This window comes from Phalacrocorax aristotelis, chromosome 3, assembly GCF_949628215.1.
Source record: "Phalacrocorax aristotelis chromosome 3, bGulAri2.1, whole genome shotgun sequence".
NCBI classification, from domain to species: domain Eukaryota; kingdom Metazoa; phylum Chordata; class Aves; order Suliformes; family Phalacrocoracidae; genus Phalacrocorax; species Phalacrocorax aristotelis.
In genome coordinates this window covers 109,786,633-109,811,828 of record NC_134278.1, presented here as the reverse complement: position 1 = coordinate 109,811,828, position 25,196 = coordinate 109,786,633, and the positions used below count along the sequence as shown (strand labels likewise).

Sequence of the window (25,196 nt, the reverse complement as noted above, 5' to 3'; positions counted from 1 at the left end):
CACAATAAGGCTTTGGTTTGTTTGTATTTCCTGGCTGCAAAATCAATTACCTTAGCAAAATAGTATGGGCTAACAGAGTACATTCCATCTTCCAAGTCATGATAAAGCATAGCTCTTTCCGAATGACCTGCAGGGTAGGAACAAAGAGGTTGATTTCATCTTAGGGTTGCATTAGTAAGTATGATTTTTTCATTGATTTAGGAATTTTCAGATTTTGATTGCTTATAACATTTACAAGAAAATTGACACTTACATTTGGCAATAACATCCAAAATCACTGTGAATGGGACTAGCGCACCTATCATGTACAACAGTGCAGTTGTGTCACGAACAGAGAGTCTGGTTTTCTCATGGCCATAGTACAAAAATCCGATTAATAATGACATGAGAAGGGCCTCAAATCCATGAATTAATAACGTTGAAAGATCTCTGAAGTCATTGGATACTTGACGACTAGGAAAATAGCAACATTGACCATAAGGTATAGTACTTACTAATGCCAGTTTTAAGCAGATACGTTGCCCCAAACACTCTGCTAAAATCAATTTGTGGAACTTGCTGACTTTGAGTAGGACAGGAACTGGGCTGCCGGTTTCGGTAAAGGATTTTACCTAAACAAAGTTATTGAGTGTCTGTAGCTGCCTGGTATTTGAGGTCTGAAATGCTGAAAGCTTGAAGGAAGGTGATGGGGGTGGGATGGTCTGATTTTTGGAGATGCAGAAGCAATTACTTCAGTTACAGAAACCTCTCTGTTATAGGACCTGTGGCATATGCTAACAACAGCTGATACTGATAGTGATGTTCTACATGTATTAAACTAGTTGATCATGATTCTTCTGAGCACGCAAGTGTGAGACCCAGCTAGAATACTTATCTGTCCTGGCTACAATCAGTGAAGCCTCCTGGCTTCAAATTTGAGGCAGAGGTGTGAGGCTGGCGATTCCTGAACCTACCACGTGGCTGCCTGGGCTTGCTGAGGGTTGAGTCACCACTCTTTGGCATGGGTGTTAGGATGGCAGTACCGAAAACTGGGGCGCATGTTCCTGAGCCTGGAAGCTCCTGCTGCTGCTTAAAGCCATGGACTCCCAGCGATGCGAGCTGGAGGTGACTGCCTGGAAGGAGCCCTGGGGCAGAAAGGTGGGCCCGCACATCTGGCCACTGTCCTGCTTGGGGGGCCGGGGTGAGACAGTATAGCAATACCTCTGCTCTACGGCTTGCTCAGGCCTAGTGCTAGCCCTGCACTTTCAGCATGCACTTAGTTGTGCTTCTTTCTTATGCTTTAAAATACAAAAGGGCATGACACATAACTGTGTTGGAGATAAGTTTACCTTAATAATATGGTGAACTGCTTTAAGACTCCTGGTAGCTGATCACTTGACTGGTGAGGCATGTTGATAGCATCTTCTGAATTTAAATGGGACCTGCCCAAAAGAACAGAGAAAAAACCCTGAAATTATCACAGGCCGTAGCTGTTATTCCAGATCTGCTGTATGACACTTCTCTTTACCTTTGCTTGCTCAACGTGGTTGCAGCATTGTCCTCTTCAGTAACTTTCCATAAGAAATCATCAAAATCTTTGACTTTTTCTAGGAACAAGTTGGCAAGAGTATTTGCTCTTTTTCGGCTTTCCATCTCCTTTTCTGCAGTCTGTTTGTCGATACTGGTCAAATCGACTGCAAGACATTATTTGACATGAGTCCTTGCGCTACAGATGTGATAACTTTATGATGAGTTTTGAATCAGAGATTTCATTGTGAACAGACAGTATGACCTGTGTGCGTGCATTAAGCTGCTACGGTTAAAGCTTTATCAGTTACTTTAGGTAATTAGAGAAGAACAGACTGTTAATGTGTATTTTGTCATGGGAGATGTTTCTTATCTAGTCATTCAATGAATCACTGAGGGATGTCATAATAGTTTATTAAAATAGTGTAAACTACCATTTGAGATTTTGCTAAATTTAATGGTGGCTTGAGAGGGGTGCTGAGAATAGATGGTTTAAATTTCCTTCCTGGCATGTAGGCATTTACAATCTGTTGTGTGACTTTGATTTAAATCACATGGTTTTTCTCCATCTGCAAAATAATAGTTATCATGTTCTTCTTTATCTTACAGAGGACCTTAACCTTTAGCTGATACTGAGAAAGCCCAGGAAGAATATTATCCAAGAACAACATAGTAGCAGCAACAATAGTTGACTTAGCTTTTTTTTTTTTTAACTTAATGTCGTAATTATTTTTTTAATCTAAACTTTAAATAGTATTTTCTAATACTGACCTTCAGTGTAGAGTGACAATACCTGACATTTTGCGGATGCTTTCTGGGAGAACCATTGCTGCACATTGTGTAACTCCTTACACTGGGCTGATCATCTCTGTTCAGCCACTCTTCCGCAGGAGTCTATCAGAATTGAGTTGCAACCTGCCCTACCTCTTCCCTTCTGCCATGGTCTCCTGTTTCTCTGTCAGACACACAGCCAGCATCTGTGCATTCCCATCAGGTGCTCCTTCATGCTGTGGCGTCCTCTACCATCCTGCCCCATTTCCACCTTCCTGCTACCATATTTCTCTTCTCTTCCTATGGGTACTGACCCTGTGCCTACCGCTAAATGATCATCCACCTCCCTTCCTCATCCCTCCAGGCTTCTCTGTAACCACAGGCTGTAGCTACAAAGTTTCCCCAGGACTGCCTCGTATTCTCCGTTCCCATATGGGGGTGCTGCAAGCCTTCCCTCGAGGCTGTGCTTGGCTGAGAACTGCTCTGAACTACGGTGGTGACAAAGGTCTTTTTGCAGGGCTTGACATTGAGGTTAACTTCTGTTTATCTCTGCACAGCTGATACAAGCTGACACCACCTGCCACATAGGCACGGTCGAAGAGGTTACCCCAGAGCACTGAGGTTGATGTCTGTACAGGGTTTCCTAGCCAACTTGAGTGCAAGGACCTAGAGGCTGGAACTGAACCAACCTCTGCGGTAAGAGACTACTGCCATTAGATTAACAGGGCCAGATTCCCTTTGCATGTTGCGAAAAACAGGAGAGGAATGGATTTGGAACCATGTAATTAACTTTCTTCGAGAAGAGGAATAAAAGGATTGCTGGTTTGGGTTTCTTTTTTCTTCCCTTCCAATGTGCTGTTGGGCAGCATTCCTCTTTCCCATTTACTGTTCCGGGTGTGTATTATTCCTCACCCTGGGAAATTAGCTTCCCACATTTCTTTATTCAGAAGTCAGAGAGCAATTGATCAGTTCATCCATGTCTTTCTCAGTGAGGGTAAAAGTTTCAGCCAGCCAGAACATAGGAATAAGTGTGCTAAACATGTGGAAGAGTCGCTACACCTGGCAGAGTTAGAAGGAGGATTATTTAAAATTGATTTTGTCCATACCTGTCGTTTTTGTTACGTTTCCTGTACTGACAAATAAAGATCTTATTAAAACCTGAACTTACTATAGTATTGGTTTGAGTTAGTTATAAGGCATTTCTAAGACAGTTATGGTCAACAAAAATCAATGTTAGCTGATACACTTATGAAAGTGAATGATTTCCAGTAAGCTTTTTTTATGGCAGTGCTTGATACTAACCATAGAAATCTGCAGGATTGCTGTACCTTGGGCAGGGATAGCCTAGTTCTGTGAAATACTGGACCATGTCTCTAGCTGTTCCAGAATAGATAGTGACTCCAGAAGTCATCAGAAGAACCAAATCAAACAGTTGGAAGATATCTGACCGGGGTTGATGAAGTGAAAGCAGAACTAATCTGTTTCCTCTGGCCAGTCTGGATAATGTTATCACAAGGTTATGTGCAGTAAAACTGTCCAGTCCAGATGTGGGTTCATCAAGTATGAGTATTCCTGCCAAAGACAATGAGTTTAGCTGTGGAAAGCAAAATCTTTGAGTTGGAAAATATGTTCTAAGTGAAATGGAATTGCAGATATACTCCTTCTTTTTCAAAGTCCAAAGTATATTTCATACCAGTATCATAATATTCAACAATGGCGATTTCTTGCACTGTCTTACTGAACCTGATGACTAAGAGTAATTATTTGAAATCTTATCTTGATCCTTCTGGAAACAGGAATATTTTTTTTTATTTTTCATTGGGATGCAGATTTAAGTTCCCTATTAAATTTACGTTCTTCTCTGCAGTTTTTGTACTTTGCCTGTACAAATATCAGGTGTGTGGAAATTAATACAATAGTATTAGTTTTGTATCCTGCCTTCTGAAATATTTTAACCTAAATGCTTGATATTTGAATCTCTTGCATTATTCATGTGTAAATACTCACACGGTATTAATTTAGATACCTCCTCCTCCCAACCTGTGTTCTATTTTGCACCTATTCACACATATGTATGAAGAGATATGCATATGCTTGCAATTTTTTTGTTTGTTTGTTTTGCAACTGGTTGTTACAAGCTTGAGTTTTATTATTTTGCAGTGTTTGCCTTGTTATAGAACTTAATGACCTCAAACAGACCAAGGCAATATCTGGACAGAGACATGGTTTCTGTGCTGAGGGGTATAATGCATGTTTAAAATGTAAGAAAAGCTTTACTTATTTTTCCTAGAAATAATTATTTTTTTACTTCAGTACCAGCACGTCTATTACTGAGCATCACTTCTTACAAAAAAAGACTTCTGCTGTCCCCATAATTACAAAAATATAACTTTATACAAGCAAAAAAATTCTCAGATCCATTTCCCAGTGGAAGAGCTGATGGGAAATCTTGCTCAACAAGAGGCTCAGCCAAGATTATTAGTGCTTTTGAGATATATAGATAGATAGATAGATATGTACATGAGCAGATAGGGGATTCAGGCCTGCAAAATCAGCTGCGGATTTAGCCTTATGTTTTCCTTCTTCTGAAGATGATGGAAATTTCTAGTTCACCTGCGGCATGAGCCAGCCACGTCAGTGAGTTGCACAAGACCACAATGACTGACTATGCAGCCAAGAAAATGACCTTCCCTGTTAACATTGCACATGTAAATGGGCTGGGTTGGAGGAAAGGAAAACAATCCCGATGTTATAATAGGCCAGCAGCCTTCCAATGTAACTTGTGGCATGTGGTCAGATAAAAAACAAACCTCATACCGATATGCACAAACCACAGCACTGCTGTAGGGGTGACTTCAGGCAACTTTCAGTAGTCTGTGTGATGGTGCTCTTAGAGAGCGGTGGGAGAAGGCTCCCAGGGGTGCTCTGCCTGGCTGTCACTGCTGCTGCGTTGGCAAGGGGGACAGAAGTGAAAGTGGGCTGGCTCCTGAACCGCTCCATTTACAGAATTAGTGCTGTGATAATTACATTATTATCTGTGACCAGCACTGACTTCAATTTAAGCAAACGGACCAGCACCCAGTCGCTGTGCCTACCTTTGCTATGGAGGCGTAACCTCTGGCACAGGGTGGTGCAAGAACTGGTAAGTGTCCTGAGGATGAACTCCCCATGCTGCCTTTGGGGCAGCTGTGTGTATGACTCTTCCCTGAAAGCTCCTGTCTTCATTTACTGCCCCATTTCCCCCAGTGGTCTGTGGTGGGTACAAGGAAGGTGTCAGGGTTTTGCTCACCCGGGTTCCAGAGCAGCTGCACACCGATGCTCACTCTCCGCCTCTCGCCTCCTGAAACACCGCGGAGGTACTCGTTCCCTACCCTGGTATTTGCACACTGACGCAAGCGTAGTTCTGCTATTACGTCTTCTACCTGGGGGATCCAAAGGGTAACGGAGATAGAGCAAGAGTTTATTTGCACGTTCGTGCATAGTTAATGCCAAAAATATGATTAATGTGGTTAAAATTCATCTGGATATTTCAGTGCTATCTGATCAAGAGACACTTGAAAACAAACCTTGATTTTTAGAGGTAACATTAAAAAAGGCTCAACGATCAGCAATTTAGTTCTTTCAGCCTCTCTAATGCTTTCTCTAGATTGTCATTTTTTTATGAGCTTTGGAACAATTGCTGGTTTCTATCTTGAAAGACGAAAAAGGTTTATAATTCATAATCTACATTAAAAAATGCCAGATTAGCTGTTCTGACTCCAAACACGCAGGATCTCTTGGATAATTCCTGTCAGAAACATTTTTGACAACTTTATTTTTTTCCAACAGCTTAATTACCCTTTTTTTCCTTTGTGAGTCTGAAAAAAACTTTGGAAGCCGCAGTTTGGCAACGAACAATAGCGTTTCTCTGACAGTCAGGTGGGGGAGCAGTCGGTCATCCTGCCGCACGTGTGCGATGCATTTCTTCACAAGCTGGGGAGTGCTGGGTTTGTTATTGATCATGATTTGACCAGACTTGATTTTGCCTCCATGATCTCGGCAAGTTATCACATCAAGCAAAGATGTCTTTCCACCAGCTAGAAAAATCAAAATTAAAATATAAATTAATTTTCAGGACATCATTTTGAAAAGTTGATTTAGTCACAGGCAGAGGATAGAAGTTTTTGTTCCTTAACATCTTTTCCCCAACCCTTCATGAAGCTTTTCCAAAGCTGCAGAGACAGATGGTCTTGAAAGAAAACACTGACACCTGACTACAAGCTCATGTTCAGGAAGTCTCTCTCCTCTGGAATGGAGTACGTGGCTCTAACCTTTGTAATTTCTCAGCAGGATTGGGTAGCTGGGCGTTGAGCATAGCTCCATGAACTCAAGCAGCAAGATCTCTTTGTCCTCTTTTTACCTTTGTTACCTCTTGTTACCGCTCTTTCACCTTTGAAACATAAGTGAAAGGTAGTATCCTGCGCTGGCTGCGGGGCTGGCAACTAAAGGCTCGGCAAGAGCTTGCCTTGCGGAGGGAATTGTGAATTCAGAAACGGCAGCTGGAACAGCTGAACGACTAAGGTGCTGAATGAATATCCAAACAATAAGAATCTTAACCATGATTGAAATAAAAATTATTATGACTTTAATAAGACAAAAAGTCATTTAAATAATTAAGAAAAGCTGGCTCATACTCAGAGGTAAGGGAAGTAAAACAATGAAAACAAAACCTGATTCAGAATTAAATAGTAAATGAATTTTTCCTTCTTGCTATACGATACTGTATGTAAATACACAGAGCTTTCTTATTATGATTAGATGTCATTTATTTCTAGTCTCCCTGTTGAAAGATTAACTCCGTGCTTGTTTCTTTATATATACATTTTAAAAAAGAAACCCATCCATCTGTAAACCACGTATCGCTCTACTTAAGAGTGACATATTGATTGCCATTGACAATGTGAAACCCATCAGCAGTTTAATCCATTTTACTAAGGCATTTGATGAAATAGATGATAAATGGCTTTTAAAAATAGTTTGACTAGTTTGCTGAAAGGGGTTTGTGCTCTGCGTATGTTACCTTACAAAGGTGCTATAACTCAATATGTTATTTCATCACAAGCTTTACAACTTCAATTACATTAAGGATATGTGCTAAGAAAGAATCCCCATGGCAATGGGGAAGGAAAACGTCTTTTGTAGAAATAAAACTTCTTTGGCAAATATGCCTTGCCTTTGAGAGAGAGCGTCTTCACTGAACAACTGAGCTAACCTGAGGTAAGAGTCTAGTGGAGACACAGCATGGGGGTTTTACCTCCAAAGTATGGGTACTTTTTCCTTCAGTTTAACAGGTCACATGTCTACTACTTTTCCCCCTATGTGAGCTTAGACTCAACTAACCACATGGGGTAAAGGCCATCTCTCCATTAGTCAACCTCAGCCTGGAGAAGATTTAATGAGTCCCGCCAGAAAATTAAAGGAAAAAAAAAAAAGATGTAAGAAAGTAGAGACCCATTTTAAAGCAAAACAGAAGAAGAGCTGTTTTCTCAATTAATTACTCTTAATTAATCCAAATACAATATTTTATCCTGTTAGAATTGATTCCATCTGAAGGGAATTCCTGCTTATGGCTGTGGAGGTTGCCATTCATCTTTTTTACAGAGTCTGGCCTCGTTCGTCTTCTGTGTTACTGGGTAAGGTCTGCAACTGGCCTGTTTTGAACCTGAGCCTTCATGGCTTATTCATGTCCAGCAGAACTGCAACTGCAGGCCACGGTTATAACAATACCCCACCACACCACAGGAAACAAACAGCAAATGTGTACAAGTCATAACAAAATTGGTTTTGAAAAGAATTCCCCCACCCCACCCCCGCTATCATTCTTTGTTTCCTCATACATTTTAAATAATGTATTTAAGTTACATATTTCCAATATTTGTTTCTCAGCTAGATTTTGCTATTTCAAAGACTGCAGCTCTTGGCCAAGTACATTTTATCTGAGAGCTAGTAAAATCATGAAATTCAGTTGCTCTTACCAGTGCTTCCTATGATAGCTAGCATCTGACCGCTTTGAACTTTTAAATTCAGATTCTGGATTATTGACACATGAGAACGGGGATCCGATTTCCAGGTCCATGGCATTTTCATCTGCGCGAGGTTTTCATACCAGGGAATCTGGGATGCTGTGTTAACCTAACAGAAAGAAACAAGTCCCTTCAATTCAAACAATAAACTATTTAGCAATAAACATCTTCAAAGTTACGGCATTACAAGTAGAGAATATGTTAAAATATTGTTAATCTTCAGAAATACATGGAAGAAAGTTCTTTTACAGCCAAATGTAGTTGTTGTGCTTTGCTTCTTATACTGTTAATCACTAAAGCTATCTCTGTCCTCTGTTACCTTGGTAATTTATTGCTATTGTAAATCTTAAATGTTTAAAATTTTTAATATAATTTGAAATTATGCAGAACTGAAAATTGTGAAGTCTACGTCAGATGCCATCGTGGCACAAAGGGAGATGAAAAATTTCACTGGTTCCCTGAAATCCTCCTTGTTAGTCATCCTTTCTTTTCTCCTTCTGCATATTCCTTCTTGCCAGCAAGTGCTCCCACCATCTCTAGCTGGGCGGAAAGTCTCTTTACCCCAGCCCTCAGAGGAATAATTTGGCTCAAGACTGAGAAAAAACAGAGCCTTGAAACAGACTTCTCTTCCTGTCTTATCCCCTAGCTTTACTAGATATATTTACAATGCAGGGTTTAGCCTGCTGTCAATATTGCAGCCAAAAGCATGATTCTGCTCATGAAACTTCTGTGTATTTGATTGTGCAACAGCTGTGCGAACTTTGCGTTGTGAATTTCAACTTTGTTTGGCTTTTAAAATGGCCTGCATATAGAAACAGGGATTGCTGGCTATGCTCCCTGCTGAAGAGAGGTATATAAATTAGAACTTTTACCTGGTAGTTAAGTTCTTTGACCTCGAGAATGTTTGATTTTCCACTGTATGTGAAATACAGACTGTTATCTTCTTCAGAGCAAAAAATAGTATCCTGGGCCTTCGTCTGGAAAAGTTATTAGATTCATGACAATAGTTAATTGCAATACCTATAGTGCTGTCATAACTGAAGTTCAGAAAGGGCAAAGCACAAAGGTAAATAGATTTTATGGGATATAACTGTATTGTTGATGAGTTACTGTAGTGCAAAAGTCTGAAGGTTTGAAACGAGTTATCTGTTAATCAGTGTGAAACGTACTTTGTTCTAGCAGCATGTACGAGGGCCAAACACGCTCTTCAGTTTGCTTTCAATTTAAATGGAATCACTTTCATAATGGAGATAAATATCATGCCACGATAAAGAGATTGGACTCTATTTTTGAGAAAAAAATATACTGCTTCAGCAGTGTTAGTCTACTGGATCAAAATGGTGCGTATTGAAATTCATGTTATGGCAACTAAAAATTAAGGTTCACTGCAAGTATGTTCGTTACTGAATTCCACAAGGACTTGTTAACTTGGAGGGTTTATGAACAAGTAGGTGTGCAACCACGAGTGCAGTCTCTTTTTCTCCCCTTGGTTTTAAATTCACAGTTTGTCAACTGGAACCTAGTGTTCTGAGATGCCAGTTAAAATAACAGAGTCTCTACTTGGCTTGGTTAACCTTTTGCATATAGTTGCAATTAAGAAGTCTTTGCTGAGGCAGCATTCTGGCTTTGGGTTTGTTTCTGTGTGCATGCCTGTAGTTTTAACTCCAGACAGCCATATCTCTCCCACAGCCTTGTGCCTTTTCTACGAGTCAGATTCATACCCTAGCCAAGCCAAACGAACCTGTTCCCTGTGTAGCAAGTCCTATCCATGCCTGTGGTATCTTTGGCAGATGGTTATCACAGTCTTTGTGTGCACCTCATACCGTCACAGCAAATGGGGCTGACTAATCTTTTCAGTCTTGATACACAGCAGAAAGAAAAGGGACACCAAGCAGCCTGAAAAGCCATATTAAAGCCTTCCAAGCTCCCTGCACTGCCGAAGCGCTCCATGCTCTTGCTTACTTTGAACTTAATTTTTAAAAAATAGGTGGTCCCCAGAAAATGTGGGGAGCTGGTTTTGCAGCCCAAAGACATGTCCTGGGAAAGCCAGTCCAGGCCATACTCAGGGACTTTCTGCTCCATCCACATATTTGAAGATCCTCTCCCTCAGCCCCACCACTGTGGCATCCATAGCTTGCATGGCACCTGCCTCATCCCCAGTGTGCTCTTGAGGGGTGAGGACACTTTTGGCTCCCCGTTTCAGAGCTGGTGGAGGTAAGGGCTTGCTGCAAAATCCCAGCTCCCGGGTGATTGCTGTAGCTGTGGGATAGCTGACCCCCTCGAGTCCCTCCCCGCAGGTCTCGCTCACCGGCAAGCCTTCACATGCCACCTGGCTCCAGCCAGCACCGTCCAGAGAGACATTTTCAGTGGATTCCTTCATGTTGGCAGTGGAAGGTCTCACTCCCTGCTGTTCTTGGAAAGCTGTGGAAGTCCTTCTCTTATTGGTTTTGAGCTCAGCCCTTTCCAGGCACCTTCGCTGCGGCAGTTTCTCCTGGCGCGCTGCGTCTCTGCAGCTGGCGTGACCCCGTGGACAGGGAAATATTCCCCTCCTCTGGGACAGTAACAGCTCAGGCTAAAGGTACATCAGATAGCGGCTTCAGCTAATCACCTATCAGTTGTTCTCAGCAAAAAGGAAGAACCAAAAGCCCCTCTATTTTCTTTTAGGTAGGCGCTTCCCCAGGTGGTGAGCGCTGGGGACAGTGACCTGCTCCGACCCGGGGGCAGCAGGGAGCTGCCCCTGCCCAGGGCCAGGGAGGCATGGTGGTGGCAGGGTCGGGCACCTGGCCAGCAGCGTGAGGGAGGGAGTCTGTGGGACGCCAGCACCAGAGGATGTCGGGCAGAGGGTCTCCCGCCCTGGAGAGGAGCTGCAGCAGCAGTGGGAAGACAGGCGAGGTGAAGGCCATGGCGCAGCCCTCTGACAGCATCAGTGTCCGGGGCGTCTCCTACACTGTCAGGTAGGGCTGGGAAGGCAGTGTGGCGAGCTCCTGCCCACCAGGAGCTGCTCTGAACCCAGGGGCTGAGGGGAGAGGGACTGGGAGTGGTGGCCTTCAGCCCAGTAAAGAAAGAGGGATGTTGCCAGGCCACCTGCCTCATGGTGCTGGGCCGCCTGCCACAAGGGTAGAGTACGTGGCTTGAGGGAGACAGAGGCGGTCTGTCCCCCAGAGGGCTCACCGGTTCTTCTTCACATGTCCCTGAAGGACATGCTTTAGAGATTTCCAAAGATTGTGCCCTTTCCCACTGCCTTTCTTATGGCCGCCAGAAGGATAATGTGAGGCCCTAAGAAAACAGTCAGGTGGATTAATGGCCGGCAAACACCATCAACAAATAAAGCCTCCGTTCAAGTTTCCCCTTTTGGTTGTAGTCCAAAAGCCTCCTAGCTGTCATTCTGAAAAAACCTGTTCAGACTTCATCTTCCATATAATGCTGAAGGTAAAAACTTAAAAAGCCTGGGAAGGGGGAAGGATTCCCTCCCTCCTCCTGCCCGCAACATTTTAAAATCCATGCAGGCTCCCATCCCTCATGCAAGTAGCTATAAACCATTCGTTTATGCAAAATTTTTATATCTTCTCTGTTTGATCTTTTTTGATGTTTGCTTTCCAAGACAACGTGTTGGCCCATGGTGGAATGTTTCTTTATATCATAAAAAATGGACCCGGAAAATACTTAAGGATGTTTCATTTCACATAGAGAGTGGCCAGATTATGGGCATTTTAGGAAATTCTGGTAAGTTTTTCCAGTACTTTAAAAGCAATAAGATCAGAGTTAATACCAGTGACTTCGACAGTGGTATGAGTGTGTCTGAGATCTGTGTTTTAAATAATGAAATTGCAGCTGGTTTTAACCCCTGCCTTGTAAAAATGTTGTTCTGGGTTTTCAGAGTTCAATCTTCTGTCATCTAACTAACAATTATAACTTCAGTAAAAGATAAGGGTACTTCTAAGCTCAAATGCTTCATTATGAAGTGAAACATTTCACTATGAAGCGTGAATTTGTATGAATTAAATGCTAGTTTGCACACATTGTAGCTTTCCTGTTTATTTCCCTTAACTAGCTGTATTTTCAGGACCTATTATTTTAATGGTATTGAGAAAAAAAATTATTTTCATATGTGTCCATCCAAGTGAGGCTACTGCTCTTGAAATCATAAAATTCAACTCATCACATGATTAATTTCTTTTCTTTGAAAGGATCTGGGAAAACAACACTTCTGGATGCAATATCAGGAAGACTGGGACATAAAGACAACTTCTTTGGTGAAGTGTATGTGAACGGACGTCAGCTGAAGAAGGAACAGTTTAGAGATTGCTTCTCTTATGTGCCACAGGTTGATTTCTACATTTATTTTTGTGCACAGTGCTTCCTCTCATTTAAAGAAAGTAAAGTTGCTAGTGTAATGGAGTAATGTAATCTGACTGTGATTTTACTAGTTATTAAATTTGGTACAAAGAGGTTAATAAATTGTATGAATGAATTAAAGTTGTGTGAGCAAGGGCACTGCAGGACTAACTGCTTCTTCCTCTTCACCTTTTTTTTTTTCCAGAGTGACACTTTGTTAAGCTTCCTCACCATACAAGAGTCTCTGACCTACACTGCTTTATTAACTCTTCAGAAACGTTCCAATGACTTAATCAAAAAGAAGGTCTGTACTTTATTGTCTTCCAGCAGAAAGGCAGACATGATGTAATGTAATGCTTTCACCAGCAGCATTTTCCATCCATGGCTGTGTTTCACATTTGTAAGGTTTTGTAATCCTCATTCTGCAAATGGGGAGGAAACCTCTGGCTGAGGGGTAGGACACAAGGTCTCTGGTGCTCCCCGCCTTTGCAAGGGGCTTGTGCTGACGCCCCAGGGAATCCCTGTTATGCTGGGACAGAACTCTCCCGCCCAAAGCTGCAGCAGTTACTGCTGCAGGAGATTCTGCAGTTGGTATCAAGGTCAGTTCCTCTTCCCCAGCTGGGAACCCCAGTTCTCTGGAGTGTTTAGGGGTATGTGTGCTGGCAAGTCTCGTGGACAGCAGCAGTGACTGTCACTTCTCTGGCTCCTGTGGGATGCTTCTCACTAACCAGAATAGCTCCAAAAAGCACTGGTCCAATAAGCCCCATACAAGCTACTTTCTTGATAAAATAGGTGTGTTTCAGACCTGTTAAAGGACTCTTTTTGGCCTCTGTTGAGGGTAAAGTTTGGATATTCCTGACCAAAGGCTCATACTCTCTGTCTTCTCTCTTCACCTGTCTTCTACTCAGTATTTTATACAACCCCAGAATCGATGTGCCTTTCTGCTCCCTTATTTTGGAAGCCAGACCAGCACGTTATGCTTCATACCTTAACTTCTAGTCCCACCTCTGAAGTCTTCAACTCTCAATGTCAACTGTAGCTAAAATTCTACTAATTTCAGAATAAATGAAAATAAAATTTTTAAAATTATAATTGAAATAATTTATTAGAATTAATCAAATAGAAATGAAGCCAGATACCTTCCAACCAGAAGGGATGCAAGCAGTATATTGGCAAAGCCATAGCTTAAAATTATGTCTTTTTTTCTTTCATGTTTTCATTTTGCATACAGTTATCTGAGTTGGATTGTGTTTAGTCTTTCTATATCGTAATTATTTTTCAGGTAGATGCGGTTATGGCTGAGCTGAGTCTCAGCCACATTGCTGACAAAATAATTGGAAGCCGTATTTTTGTAGGAATTTCTGGGGGCGAGAGGCGTCGTGTTTCTATTGCAGCCCAGCTATTACAAGATCCCAGTAAGTACCACTGCATGGATTTTCAAAATGATGCAAAGCAGGGTCACTTTGTGCTCCCACCATGGACCTCTAGAAACCACTTAAAAATACAAAAGCATTTGTATTCTCTAATTCAGCAAAAGCTAGTCTAGTAATGATAGAAAAGGATGAGCAGTAACTCAGGTCTGCCATTAATCTATTAGTTGATCTTGGGAAGTAGACAATTTTAAAATCTTAGGGACTGAACATAGGCTTAGACTTGCATTTATCTATTTTAATTCTTTCTGGGCTTGCCCTTCCTGTGTGTGAAACGTTGATTGTGGCACATTAATTTATAGTTTTCTGAGTGCATTAGATCCATTAGAGCAAGCATTGATCCTTGTAGTGGAGTAGCTGCCACTGAGCCATGTGTGTTTGAGCACCGTGCACATTCCAGAGCCGAAAAGGTAGTCAGCGTGTGAGATTTGTTCATTTGGAAACAGAGTAAAATAAGCGAAACAGACTAAATGCTCAGAAGTATAAGAGCCCTCATGTTGTATTGCCCTTGATAAGAAACCAGGTATCGATGAATAACACACTTCTATATGTGGCTATAGATTTACTGTAAAGAGAAAAAATCCAATGAAAATATCAAAGCACAATAACTAGAAGGATTAGCCATGGGAAATGGCACTGTAAATTTTGTCAGTTTTGAGATAGTTTCTTAAAGGTGCCAGAATCTTACAGAGTGAATGTGTAGCATGTATTTATCAGATTCTGGAGTCCTCATAGCGGTGCAGGTGTCTTAGGACTGCATACCAGGCAGGAAGGAGTATTTAAATAGCAAAGTGAGGTATGTCACAGGCACTGTGTGCTGCTGGTGGCACCTGGAGAGTATATTGCATGTGGTTATTGCTTGGTAAGTTCACTAAACTCTATAGTAAACATAAAGTATTATGTGTAGATAAACCTGTAGAGAAAGCTCTCCTCCCCCCTTATCCTGATCAAGGTTGAACTGCCCTCTTCTGTGCTATGTCCCATCTCCGTAAAAATAATGGATTTGATTGTAACTTTTACCCATGTGCAATGAAATAATGCAGAAAATGCAGTAAAAAAAAGCCTACCCCTCTCATCTATGGAATTATATATGCTGTATTTTAACAACTTTTAATTTGTTCATAACAAAATTGTTCTGTGTGTATTAAGATTACAGCTTCTAGATAATTTGTCAGTTGTATTTACATTTGTATACATGCTGAAATTTGTCATTATTGTTCTTAGAAGCAGATGTATACATCAGACCTATTTTGGTAGTTTTCAGATTTCACCAGAACTTAGAAAAGATTACTATGCTCTGATCCTGCAGTAGTTTATGTCCTTACTACTAGTCATTGAAACGGAACCACTGAAGGTGACTGAAACTGAAAGACCATACCATGGCAATATCTATGCATACTCTGCTTTATATGTGGAACTTCACATGTAATTTCTGTACTATTTGCCAAATTAGCTTCAAAGGCAGAAGCTATAACATTTGCTCCCCATTTACCTTTGCTCCCCATTTACTTGTAATGCTATTCCTTGTCATTTCACAGAGGTCATGCTACTTGATGAACCAACAACAGGGCTGGACTGCCTGACTGCAAACCAGATTGTCTTGCTGCTCTCAGAGCTTGCACATAAAGGCAGGATTGTGATTATTACGATTCATCAGCCTCGCTCAGAACTCTTCAGGGTAAATGATACCTACTCACTATTTGCCCCTTTTTTTTTTTTTTTTTTAACCAAGCTTTTTGGTACCTAGGCTGTTTTCAGGATAAAAGTACAAGATCCAGTATAGTTCTCTCTTCCTTCCCCCGTGCGTAAATACAGGCTTGTCTTGAACTGTACAGCTCTGGCCTTCTGCCATTCACACAGCACTTTGGGAAACATACTGCCCTGTGAAAATAGCATGCACACTTACTGTGTGCCTAACCTTTGTGTTGTGCAGCTACCCAAATCAAAAAACACTGGGAGAAACCATGTAAATCCCCCATGCGCGCAGGCACTGTAAAAACTAGCACTTTATTTATCTTTCATGTTTGTATTTCAGTAACACTTGCAACTTGAGACAGATGAAGCCATGATTTGGAATGGAAAGGAAAAAAATTAAATTTTTTTTCCTCTTTGTGTCAAGTGATGTGGGTACACCTTGGTCACGTGGTGGGGCAGGCCTGCCTTGCAGGGCTTGTGCTGCGGAAGTATCGCCCCCTTCCCATTACTATTTCACACTTTGCTCTTCTGACACTTCCACCACCCCCACATGAACGCAAGGCACCTCTTCCCTGGCTGACTGAATTCAGTGTAAGTGGTCATGAAGCCAGAGGGGAGTGGTGGTGGTTTTCTGGACTGAAAGCGGTCCTGGCGCTTTGGGAATACGGGTCGATCATAGCTGGTGGGAACCCTGCCCCGGCAAATGTTCACCTGAAAAGCAGTGCTGTTAAAGTCCTTAAGTACTTCAGAATATCCTTCCCAACAATTTTGGGATTTTACAGACTGGGGCTATTAAGCACCAAAGGAGGTCTGTTAGTAAGTGAAGGTGCATTAGAAGTGAAGTCAGAACTCCACAGCTCCTGTTTCTGTTTGTGGAATACCTGTGTATGCTGCTGTCGCTGACAGTTTTGAGAAACACTAGTTTTAAGAGCTTAAATCGTGTCAACTTGCATAACCACTGAGAGGAGCAATAGAAAGGACAAACTTCCTTTGACAGAAATATACTAAGGAAGTTTGAATGCGTCAAAACTGGTTTTCCTATCAAAGCCTTTTTATACCAAGACAGTAGCTGTACTCAAGAATTAGTGTGCTCCTTCTCGGTATGTAGTGCTGATATGTTATTTTGCTCCCCACAGTTATTTGACAAAATAGCCATCATGAGCTTTGGAGAACTAGTTTTCTGTGGGAGCCCCATGGAAATGATTACATTTTTTAGCAACTGTGGCTATTCTTGTCCTGAGCAATCGAATCCTTTTGACTTCTATGGTAAGTTTGTCTAAGTTGTGTTGGTAAAAATATGGGTTTCTTTTAGACAGACAAGTTTTTCTTCCCCAAATAAAAGTTCTTCCAGAGACAGAAAGGTATTTGAATTCTTTCCAAACTTTGTAATTGTGCTCAGCTCAGAGGTGAGAAAGAGCTGGACCTGTGTAACCTTCACTGACTCCATAAAGCAGAAAAAGTTTGCAGTAGGACTGAAACACAGCAGAAAGGAGTGAGCTACCAATAAAAAAGGAATCTCATCTTCGTGAAACCTGTGAATTCCTGATGGCATCTCCCTATGGCTGTCCACTAGGCACTGAAAAAACAGTTTGATCCCCAAACTGTGGAAAGTCTCATGCTCTTATAGACTTTTGTGATGCCAAGCAACTGAAGACAGTTGTTGCCTGAAGGGAAGGCTGTAGAATAAATACAGGATGACCGAAGCATCAATTTCCAGAGATTCACAATCGGAGGTTTCAGAAAGTTTGGGGAGTTGCTAACACCAGAGTGAGCTAGTGGAACAGATCATACGATGCTTCAGGAGACGACGATAGCCAGCTGTTGGCAAAAGCTGAAGAGTACTGTTTCATCAATTCAGGATGAGAGTGTCAGCCATGAGATTTTGGAAATGAAGCTTGGTTTTGCTGTAGGGCATGTATGTACCTGATCCATGCAGATACGTGTTTGAAGAACATGTGTATGTGTCTGTGTGTGTATGTACACACATACATGTGTGTGTGTGTGTACTTATCTATCTTTTTTAATCTGGTACGCAGGTTGATTTCTGACGATGTTAGCTGAGTATTAACCGGGGAATTTGACCACTCCAAAAAGCTGTATTCAGAAACATGGCACATTCAGAGGAGGCAGTGTTTCTCTATTGTCTAGGTGGCATCCTAAACTCAGAGGGAAGAGAGGATAGTTGTTGACGTGAAGCTGGAATGGGATGAAGCTGAAAATACTGGTGTGACAGTGAGGATAATTTTGCCTTCATGAATTTGAATAGTCTTGAAAAGCATAGATGATTTGAGATTTAGACCCACTTTTTAAAAAGCTTGGTAAAGAGAGTACTGCATTCTTCAAATGTCAACCTTTGAATGTGATGAGAAAAGGAAAAAAATGCAGTTTAGAGCAAAGAATCATCAGAATATTTAGTCTTTGGAAAATTGGTAGTTTATATTTTTTGTGTGATTTAATGATGTGAATAAAAGGACAGATTCTGATAACATTTACACCAACAGCAGAGAAAAATAGATCCTATATACTGAGTGTGGATTATATAATTGAAATGTCACACATTGTGCTTATATAAAAAGTACAAATGCATGGTAGGCGTTAGCTATTTGGTCTAGTGACTAGTCGGTGTTGTTGTTTTTTTAAAACACACCTGCTTGCCATTTATTTTGTGTGTGACTTCCAGCAAGTCACACTGGCCAAGTTTTAAAAAGCATGTCTGCATTTTGTATGTTCATATTTACAGAAGTGATTTATATTCATATTTTCAAAAGTGTTTACTTCTTATACTTACACATTTACAGTTACTTACTAAAGACACTTAAAAGTGATTTTGGATATGTTTACCATTAAAGGCAATTCTGCTGAAGTACTCATAAGCTTAATTCAGATTTTGAGGACAAATTAAGTGTCTTGGACAAGGTCTCCTTTTCTCTCGTCAATTTGTATTTTGAAGTTGAGCATAATACTGGAAAACTGAAATCTAAGGACGTCAGAAACCTCAGGAATAAATAACTGATAAAGACATCTTAGCAGATGTAGAGCAGTAGTATAAAAATTTGTAAGAGAACAACACTAGTGTTTGAAACCATAGATAATTCATTGCTATTAGGGAAAAGGGAAATCTGTAATGCATTTTAGCACTATTGCTGAAGCCGTAAGACTTTTACAAATAGCATGCACAAAGTTCCCATCTGCCAATAAAAGAATTACTGGTGTCAGGAATAGGTATAGGTGGGCTTATTAGAAAGAAACACTAACTCTGTGAAGTATTTCCCTTTCGTAAGTTCCACGACAATAAGTAATATTTTCTTCAGCTTGGGCAGAGCCTGCTAGGGAAATTTGGCCTGCTGAACATCCTCTGACTCCACATTAAAACAGAAGTATATCTGAGAAAGGAGGTGGGTGAAACCCAGCGCAACAATGCAGTAACAGCTCAAGTAGAGAAGAGCAGTGTCTCTCAGCATGAGCTCAGACTAACTAAGTAAAGCTCCATGGTTTTGGAGGAGCAGGCAGAGAACAAGGGGGTACCAGGGAGCATGTCTGAGCATTTACCTGAAAACCTGAGAAACACATGACCAGAAAGTTACCTCTTCATCCTCATCACTGTTCATCCTTAGCTGGTACTCCGTCTCGCTCTTGGCAGTGGTAGCACTTCACTGGTGGCACAGCTCTGTGCTGTGCAAGGAGAATGCTAAAGGTCTGACCGACACACCGCTCAGTCCTTGCATTTTCAGATAAAGGATTCAAAATTCAGGGTACTACAGAGGCCACAAAACACAGAGATTTATTGTGGCTGTGCAGCTGTTCTTTCGTGCTGCTTCTAACAGAAGGGAGGAGTAAAGGAAACCTTGAATGCTTTCAATGGACCTTTTCTTCTTTGCAGATTTTAGGATAGAGACAAGGAAAGGTTAGTTGCAAGGGGGGAAGAGGTATGAAGGGAGTGTGTTGTGTATATATAGTAAACACTTTGTAAATTTACAGTGGATCTGACATCTGTGGACACTCGAAGCAAGGAACGTGAACTCAAAACCTACAGTAGGGTTCAGGTAATGGTATCAGCCTACAAAAACTCGGACATCTTTAGCAAAGTACTGGCAGCCATTGAAAGAACAAAGTGTATGAAAGAGCGGCCACCAATACCGTTCAAAAACAAAGACTCACCCAGTGCCTTTTACAAATTGTGGATTCTTTTACGGTAAGATTTCCCCCCCCCCCGCCCCGTTTTTTTAAGAAAAAAACTTTTTCTTATCCACTAATCTTTTGGGTTTTTCCTCCACATATAAATGCACTTTCTTGGTTATTTTGGTCTTGTCTCTGTCATTTTCAATACATTACATTTTTGTGGATACTCTGTGTGTAAGACTTGTTCAAAGCTAAATAACCTACGGACATGTTATAGCTAACAAGTATATTGCTATTGTTTTGTTTCATTCTCAGGAGGACAACAAGAAACTTCTCCAGAGATAAGATGGGCGTCATCATGCGTCTCCTCCAGAATCTGTTATTTGGCTTGTTTGTAGCATTTTTCCTTCTCAGACTAAGGGATGACCTGCTAAAAGGAGCTGTGCAGGACCGTGTGGGGCTGGTCTACCAGTGTGTCAGTGCCCCCCCCTACACAGGGATGCTCAATGCTGTTGCCCTTTGTGAGTTTCTCTCCTGTACTGTGTGCAGCAGCAGGTGTTGCTGCCGCTATTTTGTAAATAGAAAAGAGTCTTTTCTGAAGGTAGTCATTTAAAGGATCTTAACAGTTTTAGGTAACATCAGAGCTGATAAAGAAGCATGAAATGCAAAGGTGAAGCAACAGGAAGCTTCGCACTGCAGAAAAAAATCAGCCCATCAGAGGGGCTCCAGGTTCACTGCACTTAGTGAAGGAACATGCCCTGATCTCTGCCTCTCCCTTTTTGCAGCTGCCCTGTGTATGGAGGCTTTATTCTGAACTGTGCAGTAGCCCTTCGCTTGCCCGCATCTAGCATTACAAAGGCAGGACGAAGTCGAGGTCTGTAGTTAACATCTGAAGGGAGATCAAAACCAAAGCCATGGAAATGATAGAAGTATGAAACGGCTTTGGCAGCAATTAAGGATAATTAGATTTAAGAGTATTATGTGATTACATTTTTCTTAGAGGATGTTTCTCTTACAGCTGCCATACTAAGACCAACAGTAGTTTCTATTTACAGCCCTAAAAACTGTTCTGCTCACATAGGGAACATACACTGCTGTCATTACCTTGGGATCAGAGCACCTTAAGAAATTATCCACTAATGGCAATTTTTTCATGTCTTTAATTTGTATCTGCAAAAAGAGAAACTGTCCTACTGTGCTGCCTAGTTAGGCCTCTTTCATTAAGCTTACCAATTTCTGCAATCCGCAGGGAGCATGGTTTGCATTTACGGGGTGGGGGAGGAAGTGATCAGACTGGTTTAGACAGAATGTTTCTGAGATGTTCTTAAAGTTGTCTCTGTGCTTCGGGTCATCTTTGCTAGCAACAAGTCTTGGTCTCTTTATTCAATAGCGATTTAATTTATTTCTTATATATTTAATCCAGTCCCACCTTTACGTGCTATCAGTGACCAAGAAAGTAAAGATGGCTTGTATAAGAAGTGGCAAATGCTTTTAGCTTATATAGTACATTTCCTGCCCTTCAGTGTCATCAGCGTGGCAATTTTCAGCACCTTTATATACTGGTAAGCACTTGTGTTGTCTATTGGATTGTTATTTTCTTTTTATTATCGGTTACAATTCCCATGTCAGCAACAGGCCTCCTGGCATGTCTTCTGCTATTGTCTCTCAGGATGATTGCAGAGAAACCTTAAGGGAAGATGACACAATTTTAACCCTTCTCTTTCAGGCAGTGTTAAAACACTTACAGAGAAGTGTGTAAGATACCAGTTCTCTAGGTAACTTGGGAAGTTTCAACGGGCCTGGGACACTTATTGTTCTTGTTTCATACCAAAAGCAGCAGTTGTCATTTTACATTACGTTTAGAAAGATAGGAAATAAGAGAAAAAAAAAAGTGAAGACGACAACAATAGGTATGCGACAGTAACAAAGCTTCATATTTCCTGGGACATTTGGGGTTTAGCTACAGCATATGGAAGCGATGAGGTCTGGATCCCTCTCTTTCCACCCTCCAGGGAAAGGCACTGAAGTGGATTTCTAATAGTGGGAGAAAGGGTGTGATTATAAAGCTTGCTTTTTTTCTCCCAGTACATTAATTTCCTCCATCATTGTGAAGTAGTACCTCAGAATGGGATGATGAAATATTTCATCTCTTCATTGCCTTATCTATCATATAGATCTGCTTTTCTTCATTTCTGTCCGTTGATTTCCCACCTTCCACTTGCTTATTCTGAACTTAATACAGTCCATGGCTGCAGGCGTAAGTCAATAGCAAAGTAATAAGGACCAATTTCTGTTTTTCAAGCTTTTTCTGGGTTTTTTGTTTTCCTAATTATGAAACACTTGTTGTGTAGTGCACTGAAGTTTTGTTCAAGCAAGGCCATCTTTCTCTGTCCCCTTAGCTACCTGGGCTTTTATTTCTGCAAGTCGTCAGTGCTGCCTGCTTCAGGCAGCACTCCCTGAGAAGCCCTTTTTCACAGACAAACAGAAATTACTCCTCCTCCCACTAAGCATTTAGAGGATGCACTGTGCTCACCAGAGCCCTTCCATTTCTGCCTGCTAGTGAGCTGGTTGTGGAGAAGGCAGCCATTCAGAAAGCACCTTTTCAGGCTCAATGAGGGAAGATTTGCGGAGCTCCTGAAGATAACGAGCTGCTGTTTGTCACTCTCCCGTCTTAGTGAACAGGAAATTTGTATGGGCAGAGACTTTGCCCTTGTGCTTTGGTAGCTTCAGACACAATCAACAATAAAGAGCGTGGTTGCAGCTAATGGATAATATTTACAGATATCAGCCTCCACATATCTTTGCTATCCTGTGGTTGTTTGGAAGCAATCAGTGATGTGTCAGAGTGATTTCATAGTGCCCTTCGACCTCCTAGGGCAAGCAGTTTCTCTATGAAATTTTGAAGATTGTATCTGACGGGACTAAACTTTCCTGGATGGACTAACTTCTGGAGAGGCTTTGATAGCCTCTGGTATGTGGCCTTACAAGCCATTTCTCTCAGAGCTTGTGTTTGTAGGGTCAGTCAGTTTGGGTCAGTCAGACCCAAACTCTTACCCGATCAGACACAAGGCAGCTCTGGCCAAAAACAAATACAGCCACTTTTGCAATCAAGTAAATGTACTCTGTTTATGCAGATTTTCCTAGCTAAAGGTACTTCTGGGAAATTTTCTAACAGTTTATATTATCCTACTGTTCTACTGCTGTAATATTCCCTTTTCTGAATTTTTTTTTCTTTCTTCTCTTTCAGACTTTCTTCTCTTTCTATTCCTACCCCAGATTTACTAGTTTGTATCTACATACCTCTGTGTAAAGTATAACTGCGCTTCAGAGAAGGTGATGCTCGTATGCTAGGACTTTGGAGAGCTGTTTCTTCTGCACCAATCTGTGATTAAAGGTTTTTAAATACCTGCTAGCTCACTGAATGTTTAATACTTGAAGTCAATATTCAGCTGTCTATTTATAATAGAGATTATTTTGGTATTACATGCAAAAAATGCTACAGGAAACCTGTAAGAAAATTAATACTTCTATTTTAAGACCATGTTCCAACATTGTGGATTGAAAAAAAGACATAGGGTCTTGCACCGAGCGATGAAAAAGAAAATAAAATGTTGAATAGCTGCTTGTTAGCTAAGCAAAGCACACAGTCTGTACCTAGGGCGAGGCAATTTTTGTATGAGGTATTTTGGAAAAAGAGTAATGTGTCACCGTGTAATAAAAGGTTTTGTCATCTGTCATGAACGCTATAAGGCTGAATTAAGTTGGCCTAGCAATTGCTGGCCTCTTAACTTTTTAATCTTTAGTACAGGTTGGGGAAGGGGGGAACTTTTTCCTTAGGTGAGCTAAGGAAAAGGTGGGAACATCGTGTTTTATTAAAGAGTGCAGGAGTGTGGAGGAAACTGCATTTAGATGATTTACATGGGCGGTGAATTCAATTAGCCTTCCATCTACCTGAGTATATCTGTTTTTACATTTGCATGTGCAGTATCAGAAGTGCAAAATTCCATCTGTTAATTATCTGCATAAAGATGTTCTTTAAATATGACTTACATATAGTAGCTCCCACCACATAGGCTCTAAAAGCAGAAGGATGTTAGTTTAAGGGATGCTTGAAACAACATGGATTTCTGCTACAATTACAGCTTTACATTGCCCTCTTTAATCTAGATGGAGAAAACCTCATGTATCTGCACTTATGTCATGATATTAAGTGGGTGTTCTTTATGCTAAGGCTCCAAACAACACACTACGGGTTAAGGCATAAACTGTTCACTTAATAAGCTGTAATTGCAAAAAATAAATAAGAACAAAAATAAAAGCTGCATTCCAAGTTTTGTACCCAAACAGTGTTTTTTAATTGTTCTTTTGCTCATTTTTGTACAGGACTGCAGGGTTGTATCCTGATGCCTCCAGATTTGGAATTTTCTTTGCTGTTGTCTTAGCATCTCATATAATCGGTGAACTACTAACGCTTGTTATACTCGGTGTGGTTCAAAACCCAAATATAGTCCAAAGTGGAGTGGTGCTACTTAATTCAGCAGGTGTGATAGTGGGAACGGGACTAGTAAGGTAGGAAAACGTTTTATATCATTATGGTGTTAATGCCAAAATAATCTCCCTACAGAAGAGTTTAATGAACAGTCTGTATTGCTGAAGCACAACAATGCACAGGTAGCAACAGAAAGTGCAGCTTTCAGGGGTAGAACTGCCTATTATGTTAGACCTTGTCCTAAACACACAAAAAAGACACTTAATAACTTTAGATACCATCAAATGTATTAACTTTTTTCACTTTTTGCAAATAAATTTAAAGTGAAACTAAGCAATTATTTTACTTATGCTGATATTATCACATGAAATGCTGTCCCCATTAGAGGATTCTACCAAAAAAATCTTACAACTTCTAGTAACTGCTGGAACTTACCAGGTATTAAACACTAGGAATTATGTGTGTTAAAAAAAGTTGTTCTCAGTTATCTTATTAGCGGTATTCTCCAGTTTAGTCATTAAACTTTTCAGACACTTTTTCTATCTGTGCAGACTTAACTACATAAAAATAGTAGTTTACGAAATATGCGGGAAAATTCTGATCCACTTGCTCTATTACTGTGCAAATGAATATGTTTGCATTGTAACTGCATGAACTTCGAACAGTTTTCCTCTTGTTTTTGTCAATACTGAAATTATTATTTTTTGAAAAACATATACTAATAAATTGCCAAAAAGTTTTATTGAGATGCTGAGAAAATATGATATGCTTGTAGAACTGAGATCCTTC

At 40.9% G+C, this 25,196-nt stretch overlaps 2 protein-coding genes across 2 annotated transcripts in view; one reads left to right on the top strand and one right to left on the bottom strand.

Annotated features, from left to right (window-relative positions):
* Positions 1 to 10,932, bottom strand: part of ABCG8 (ATP binding cassette subfamily G member 8) — a 15,614-nt gene extending 4,682 nt beyond the window's left edge. Inside the window, exons 1-10 of the mRNA XM_075089041.1 lie at positions 10,648 to 10,932; positions 9,212 to 9,316; positions 8,292 to 8,448; positions 6,115 to 6,353; positions 5,567 to 5,699; positions 3,580 to 3,849; positions 1,508 to 1,673; positions 1,329 to 1,421; positions 254 to 453; positions 51 to 127 (exon numbers count right to left, since the gene is read on the bottom strand). Coding sequence (XP_074945142.1) covers positions 51 to 127; positions 254 to 453; positions 1,329 to 1,421; positions 1,508 to 1,673; positions 3,580 to 3,849; positions 5,567 to 5,699; positions 6,115 to 6,353; positions 8,292 to 8,448; positions 9,212 to 9,316; positions 10,648 to 10,719 — 1,512 coding nt within the window. The 5' untranslated portion in view covers positions 10,720 to 10,932. The remainder of the gene's footprint in view (positions 1 to 50; positions 128 to 253; positions 454 to 1,328; positions 1,422 to 1,507; positions 1,674 to 3,579; positions 3,850 to 5,566; positions 5,700 to 6,114; positions 6,354 to 8,291; positions 8,449 to 9,211; positions 9,317 to 10,647) is intronic.
* The window catches only part of ABCG5 (ATP binding cassette subfamily G member 5), a 24,103-nt gene continuing 9,822 nt past the window's right edge, over positions 10,916 to 25,196 (top strand). The window contains exons 1-11 of the mRNA XM_075089042.1: positions 10,916 to 11,293; positions 11,941 to 12,062; positions 12,527 to 12,663; positions 12,880 to 12,978; positions 13,957 to 14,089; positions 15,643 to 15,782; positions 16,936 to 17,065; positions 19,778 to 19,991; positions 20,234 to 20,439; positions 21,342 to 21,480; positions 24,302 to 24,487. Of these exons, the coding sequence (XP_074945143.1) occupies positions 11,169 to 11,293; positions 11,941 to 12,062; positions 12,527 to 12,663; positions 12,880 to 12,978; positions 13,957 to 14,089; positions 15,643 to 15,782; positions 16,936 to 17,065; positions 19,778 to 19,991; positions 20,234 to 20,439; positions 21,342 to 21,480; positions 24,302 to 24,487 (1,631 nt within the window). The 5' untranslated portion in view covers positions 10,916 to 11,168. The remainder of the gene's footprint in view (positions 11,294 to 11,940; positions 12,063 to 12,526; positions 12,664 to 12,879; positions 12,979 to 13,956; positions 14,090 to 15,642; positions 15,783 to 16,935; positions 17,066 to 19,777; positions 19,992 to 20,233; positions 20,440 to 21,341; positions 21,481 to 24,301; positions 24,488 to 25,196) is intronic.